The 7,898-nt window shown below is 40.0% G+C and overlaps 1 protein-coding gene across 1 annotated transcript; it reads left to right on the top strand.

The window, feature by feature from the left end:
* The first annotated feature begins 2,030 nt into the window (after positions 1–2,030).
* LOC135195302 (uncharacterized) lies at positions 2,031–2,564 on the top strand. The gene has a single exon (XM_064221562.1). It carries the CDS (start codon positions 2,031–2,033, stop codon positions 2,562–2,564), a length of 534 nt encoding a protein of 177 aa, XP_064077632.1.
* Positions 2,565–7,898: the final 5,334 nt, after the last annotated feature.

Raw genomic sequence — 7,898 nt, 5'->3', positions numbered from 1 at the left:
CCCCTTCCACATCTTCCCCCTGCTAACTGAGTGGCTGGAGGCTAAGGTCACTGACGTCGTCCAGTACAAAGACCTGAAGAAGGTCTTACTAGACAGATTTATGCCATCCCCAGTCGTTCTTGTACAACAGATCTTCGACGCAGTACAGCAACCATTATGTGATCAATGCCATCTGTCGCCATTCTCGAAATGAGAGCCCTTGCCCGTTTTCTTCTTGTGCAGAAGGTTCTCCCAAATCAACTAACATCCTCAAGGCCCTCTGGCTGCAGCACCTGCCAACATCAGTAAGGGCAGCACTCATCGACATTGAAGACACAACTGATGATACCCTTGGCACCCTAGCAGAGAATCTGATAGACACCCACGTTGCTGCAAACCGCCACCACGCCCACACCTTTGCTACCCATCAAGGAATGTCCAACCCTTCAGTGACAGACGACCTTACTAATGCCACAGAGGCCACCATGGCCATAAAACCCTAGCAAGCTTCCAGGACAAACCTAAGAGCCCATCCCACTTTCAGAAGCCCAAGGGCAACGACCACATGCAACAGCAGTCACTGTCGTTTCAGCTTTGCTGGTACCACAGAACATTCAGCACTGCCACCAAGAACTGCCTCCCAGGATGCCCATGGCCAAAACACGTGTGAAACAGCTACCATACCTCGTGGTAACTGTAGCAGGTACGTATCCCTCAATCAAGGGCCAAACTAATGCAACTTAATCTAATCCTAATCATGATACAGCCAATCCTATTTGTTCTATCAGCCCCTCTGTCTTTTTCATCCTTGATTCCACCACAGGTACTTGCTTTTTGGTCGACACAGGGGTTTGCAGTTCCCTTCTGCCGGTATCCAGTCAACCAACCAAACACCCTCAGCCATCTGATGTCCGACTCACAACTTCCAACGGCTCTCCCATCCTTACCTTAGGTCAGAAGCATCTCACCCTTGACCTTGGTGACAGAAAGTACCACTGATGGTTTTTGATTGTGGACAACTCAGTACCTCTCCTCAAGGCGGATTTCCTGGCACACCACCAAATGTTCGTGGACATCACCAACAGGTGACTTGTCGATGTAACCATTATGTCCATGATGCCCATTATTGAAGCCCCCACAGAACACGCCCTCCACATCACTAATTCCAAAGAAGAATTTGGCTACCTGTTCACCACAAAACCAGATGCCTTCAAACCAGAATTACGACAATCTCATTAAATCCCTGCCAAGCATGGTATTTTTCACCAAATTAAGACCTCGGATCCTCCTGTACACTCCCATTTCCAATGTCTACTACCCGAATACCTCGATGCTGCAAAGAAAATCTTTGTAGAAATGGAGAAGATGGGTGTGTGTCAAAAGGTATCCAGTCCTTGGGCATCTCCTTAAAGAGGATGGCACCCTTCGCCCATGCGAGGAATACAGAAGGCTGAATTTGATCACCGAGGTTGACCACTACCCCCCCCCCCTAACATCACCATCTTCCTGCATGGTGCAAAAATTTTCATAAAGCTGGACCTTCTCTACTTCCAGGTCACCATGAATCCCGAACACATCCCAAAGACCGCCATCACAACGCCCTTCATCACCTTCACCTTCAATTACTCCTGTTTTGGCCTCTGCAATGCAGTACCTACTTTTCAACTATTGATAGATGGTATCCTGGGAAACCTTCCCTTCTACATCTGTTATATCAACGATATTTTAATCCTCTCTGCATCAAAGAAGCACCTCCAACACCTGCATATCATCCTCCAACACCTGCAAGAAAACAGCATCGTCATACACTACAACAAATGCTCCTTCGCCACCAAGGGGGTGGAATTCTTTGGGCACCACATAACACATGAGGGCATCCAGCCCTTTCCCCAAAAAGGTCACCACCGTCATCACGTCCCTGGGAAACACAACCCTGTTACTGATGCCCTCTCCAGAATTTCATCAACACAGTACACCATAACCTCGATTATAAGCAGCTGGCAGACAAGCAACAGGAGGACCCAGAGCTATACGCCTGCAAGACCTCTTTAATGTCTCTGCAATGGTATGATGTCCTCCTCTTCAACAATAGCACCACCTCTATCCTCTGTGATATCACTGGCAGCCCACACCAATGGATCTGGCAGTCACTTAGACATCACATCTTCGACATTGTCCATGGTTTGGCACACCCTTCAGGATTATCTACAGCCACCCTCCTGAAGAAGCGCTTTATCTGGCATGACATAATTTATCAAAAGATGCAAAGAATCCAGCATCACACAAATTCAGGTTTAGGACCCCTCCTGCGCTCCAAAATGCATCGCTACCACTCACAATGCTTTACGAGATGGCCCGAAGCCGCCCCTATGAAGGATGCATCAGTAGCAGCGTGTGCCAGTGCTTTCCTCTCACCATGGGTTTCCCAATTCGGCATACACAACCACATCACCTTTGACAAAGGCACTACTTTCATGTTGAAGCTCTGGACATCCTTAACCTGCTTCCTTGGCAACCAGTTGCATCACACAACCGCCTCCCATTCTGAGTCTAATGGCATGTTCAAAAGGTTCCATAGCCCTTGAAAGCAGCCCTCATGTCTCACTGCAACTCCTCGACCTGGTACTTGCAGCTTCCATGGGTCCTCCTTGGCCTTCGGACCATGCCTGAAGAGGGCCTTCACCTGTCAGCAGTCAAGATGGTGTATGGTGATCTGCTTGTGATACTTGGCGAATTCTTCCCCAATAATAACAATTCAATCGATATCATCAGACTCCAGACCATCGTCATAAAATTCGCCCATTGCTGCCCATCCTAGAAGCCAAACAAGAAGCCCTTTAACCCGAAGGATCTACACAAGGCAACAAATGCATTCATCAGAACCAATGCTGTTTGTCTGCCTTTGACCTAGCCTTACACTGGCCCCTACCGGGTCCTCAACCACAAACTGAAAGCCTGCCTCGTCAACATCCACGGCACAATAGATTGGGTTGCGATCAAATGCCTAAGACCAGCATATTTGCCCAACCACATTACTCGTCCAGTCCAATTTTTAAGGGCACGACGCCCTTTGCAATGACCTGGTCCACTCTCATGGGGAGGTACTGTGCCAGCACTCTAAAGCCTGCGTTTCTCATGCTGCAAGCAACAGGTCGTCACCAGCTTCAGATAATACAACGCCAAATTCCGTGATTCTCACGACAATGCACATAGCAACGCATCGAGCCAGCTAATATTGTACATGATTGATCCATATGCTACTGTGTAAGTTTCCTGGCTGCTGATTGGCCAGCAATTCATATAAATACCACTGTGACTCATTAATAAAGCACCATTTTAAGATCAACTCCTGCTAGACTATATTATGTATGCAACATTCACATGTTGACAATATTGAAATTCACATGTTGACAATATTTAAATTCCAGTTCGAACCAAATCTAAATTTGGTTCGAACCAGAATGTTGGCTGAAAAGACAGAGAATAAATGTTTGGCGGACTGAATCATTGGGAGATACATACACAGCTAAAGGTTGATTGCAAGTAGTAGTTGACGAGTACAGAAAGAAGGTGAGTGAACGGGAATCTAGGGAACACCGACAGAAATGCGGAAGGTCACAGACACCCAGTTAACAATAACAGTATTATATGAATGAAATGTTGAGGAGTTCAAAAAGAGAACTGAATGTATTAGAACTATACACTGGCGTCACAACAACAATGGCATTAAAAGTCTTGCTAAAAATTAATGTTTCTAACTAAAATAAACTCACCCTGCAGAAATATTCTTCATCATCTTCATTTTCGAGGATCTCACATTCCTCAATTGTGTTTTCATCTATAATAAATAATGTACTCGAAACCTTTACAAATATCTAAGGTCTTGTGCATCACCAAATTCATCACTGAGGCCAAAGTCTAGTTTCTGCAATGATTCCCTCAAAGAAGAGCACATTCTGTAACAGGATATCAACTTCTTATGACATTCGCTACTTCTTCTGTTTGAAGGCCTTATGAAAAATAGATATGAGTGGTTTGTTAGCCTTCGTAGGCTTGGAAAAACTTAATACCGTTTCCAAAGTAATCCCCTAACAGTAGTTTAAGCTCCTTGTTTTTTACTTTGATATTTTCATTTTGTATATTAAACTGGTCTCTAATGTACCCCAGGGTGTATCCATAACTTTATCTAGACCAGATTTAATATCAGGAGCTATGAAAGAAAACCCTACGACCTTTTCTGATACTTGAGGTGTGCTTTTGCCGTCTGACTGAAGTTTCTGTTTGCATTTCTGTAAATACCCAGATTTACAATTGACGTGACACAGTAAATCGGCCCCAAAAACACTTGATACATCTTGCAAGTGACAAGTGCGAGTGAAAACATCATCTTGTAAGTACAAAGTGCCTTTCAAAGACTCTCCAGCTCTTGGGCTCTCACTTATTCTATACTTCTGGTAAATTTGCTTATGAGATTTCTGGTTACAGATAATGCATAAATGGTCTAGATAAGAAGTAACACTTGCTTGAGGACTGTGGTGTCATGATCGTTTCCTTGCTTCATCTTCATATTCTATTTTTTCCTTATCTTTTTGAATCTTTAAAAGGGACCTCTTTTGACAGTACTGTATATAGCAGGCATTACTTAAATGGTAGGAAAACACTGCAGCCTCACTTAATGGGCCTTTAAACGGTTAGTAACAATGTCATTGCGTATTTTTGCAGCTGCCCTGATTTTTCTTCTACCCTTTTCAGTACTTGACACACTCCCAACACTTTTATTACACACGATACATGGCTTTTCATCTGGTTTGAAGTCTGATGCACCATCTTTTAACACTCTAAACTATTTTAGGACATCCATATCTACATTTCATTTCAGCAACCAGCGGAAAAAACCATATTAATTGGACATAAAAAATCTAGAATAATACCTTCAAATTAGACACTTTTAAGTATTTGCAAATATTTTCATCACTTTTCCCTCTTGTTTTAAGTTTGTAAAGTTCTAATTAGTGGAAATAGTTGACGTTTCATCCAAATCGAGTATTAAAGAGATATAACAAGTTTCACAATCGAGCGGCCGTCACCTTTGATGACGTCATAACCGGAAAACCTACCAGATGGCAGATGTCCAACCAAGTCAAAATCACTTACTAATAAACCTACTAAACATTTCTAAAGTAAAATTCTCTATAATCAAATTTTCCTACAGAACCATACCCAGCACCTGGACTATATATAAAAAAAATCCCTTTGCATAAAAAAACCTGGTTAGAGTGTACGAAAACTGATATGGATAGACATCATGTCTCCTCTCCCGTTGTTAAAAACACATTCCTCACTACATAACAAGAGAAGAAGAGTAAAGCCAACAGACTGGTTAACCGATGCAAGTAAGAATGTGAAATACCACAGCAATATCGCGAACAACCTGAGATTCACTTTGTGAGGAAAGCAGGTCTAAATTCAGCGACATTTGACCTTGCTTCTTGATTGGATCTCGCTCGAAGGACGCCACAAAATTCAAAATAATACACGCAAATCAAAGGCGCGTGCTGCGTCGGTCAAACAATTACATGACCTAAGTTGAGCCAGCGGATGGTCATTATTTGTACAACCTTCTGAGAATGCATTTCATCATGTTTGGTTTCATCTATGCCCTTAGATGACTAACCCGAAAAAGATGAATTGCATGCTGAACTCGGACCATTTTTTTACAACAGAAAATACTATATTCAAATAGAAACTTTTCTACGCGTTTTATTTACACACTATCCTTAAATTGAATATTTTCAAAAACTAAACATAATTTTACACAATTTAATGAAATATTAATCATGTAATATATCCTAATAATATACTGATAATATATTAATGATATAACATATATCATATAATATATATACTATATATATATATAATATATAAGATATATAGTAGATATATAATATATATAGAAGTAATATCTTTTACTTATCTTTTGTTACAGCTTTCCACTTTAAGCAATTTTCATTGAATGCAACTACACATGTAGCATCAATGACTTCAAGAGAACAATTAGGGAAAGGCGAATTACCATGGCTATGTTACTCAATTTAATCCCGACAGATGCTTCAGCCCAAACTTATGCTTTCTTCGGGGCACTGCTAGTTTTGCAATAGAACTAAACTCCAATATATGGGCAATATTATTAAAAGAGTCTAATTTAAAATAAGGATCTGAAAAACAAAATTTAGTAGCAAATTGTTCAGAAACCACGATGGGTTTCCATGAAATGCAGCCTCTAAAGATCTTACAAATAATTCACAGGGAATCTACTGGCTTAAGTCAGACCACAGATATGACAGGACAATGGCAGGTACAGTAATCCAAGATGATGATTTTACCCAGAAAAAAACACCCTTCACACTATCTTAAACACCTGTGCAAAGAACAAATTCAACTTAAGTTCTGGATCCTATTCATTTGAGGTTATGTCAAGAAGACGACTTCGTAGCAAATGCATGTCTAGTGTAAATTCTGTGTATCTAATTATTCTAATGGCTTATTTCACTATGAGTCTGAGAATTTCAACAATTTCTATTTTCTTGTTGCGGATATATATATATATATTATATATATATATATATATATATATATATATATATATATATATATATATATATATAGATAAAACACATAAAAGAATTGTTAAATGTTGTAATGAACGTATTTGAAACAAATTAGTTTAATATGAGGTAACTGAAAATTACATAGAAAGAGTTGTTAGGTGAAAAATGGTCTTGGGTGAATGACACCGAAGAAGAAAATAACAAGGAAAGGATAACCGAATGAAGAGCAGTTACAGGGCAAAAGAGATAACTGAGTAGCTCCTAAATGCGATAAACGGCCTACATAAAAAGGAAAAAAAATATTGTAAATTAAGGACAGCAGCTGGACATATAAACGTACATCTCAATATCAGCAAATAAATATCTAAGGGAACTACAACAGAGAAAGTGAAAATAAGTCTGTGAAAAGTTTATGATATATTAGGCCAGAATAAAAGTTGTAACCGTAAAAAATGGTATGCAGTTCACTGTCATCAACTGCAAATTCTTCAGAGTTGCCAAATGTGTAGGTTAAGAGCAGGCAAATCCGGATGCTTAGAAAGTAGAACGGGTTAATCCATATTCGAAAATACTTGTAGAAGTGATTGTTGAACATATAATTACGGTATCTTCATGGTTGATATAAGGAAAGGCGTTTGGAGTGGGTGGGATTACAAGTTACGGTAGTGGGAAGGCGTTGTTGACCAATGTGCATAAGGGATGTTTAGACAAAAAACAAATTCTGAATTGATCTGTGACATGAAAAATTGTTCCTTTGCTTATGAGGAAAGATGGTAGATCTTACCTCAAGAAAAATCCACAGAGCACTGTTTAGAACTTCAAGAAAGATGTTTACCATGGTTCTGATTAAAGAAAGAAAGATAACAGAAATATTGATAGGGGATAATCAGTGTTGGATTTATATATGGAAGAGTGTGTAAATTAGTTGGTATAATCTGGAAACCGATCATGTTTTGACAACAATTAGAAGTTTATAATAGCAAAGTGAATAATGTACTGAAGAAAGCAAGCACAAGATTCACTACTATTACGCCAAAGTGAGTCCAAAACAGTTGTAATACGTCTGTGTATTATGCCTGCATGGATATACAATATACATTTTTAAAAGAATGATTAAAAAATTCAGAGAGACAGCTGTAGGTGCCAAGTTCTGTTGTGAAAATAATGGTCGTGAATGAAGTATGCAATTGGTGATGAGAAACTTCAAAGGCTTACGGAAGGATCGGAGAGTACGTGACAAAAAATTACAGGTGAATGTGAGCAGGCATAAGGATACTTATGTAAAATGAAACTAGGATGATGCCACGA

The sequence above is a fragment of the Macrobrachium nipponense genome, chromosome 16 (assembly GCF_015104395.2).
Source record: "Macrobrachium nipponense isolate FS-2020 chromosome 16, ASM1510439v2, whole genome shotgun sequence".
Classification (NCBI taxonomy): Eukaryota; Metazoa; Arthropoda; class Malacostraca; order Decapoda; family Palaemonidae; genus Macrobrachium; species Macrobrachium nipponense.
Note: the sequence above shows the minus strand (reverse complement) of the source record. Positions and strands in the feature narration are given on the sequence as shown.

Coding starts and splice junctions, on each gene's coding strand:
- LOC135195302 (XM_064221562.1), top strand. CDS start 2,031: ATGTCTCTGCAATGGTATGATGTCCTCCTCTTCAACAATAGCACCACC.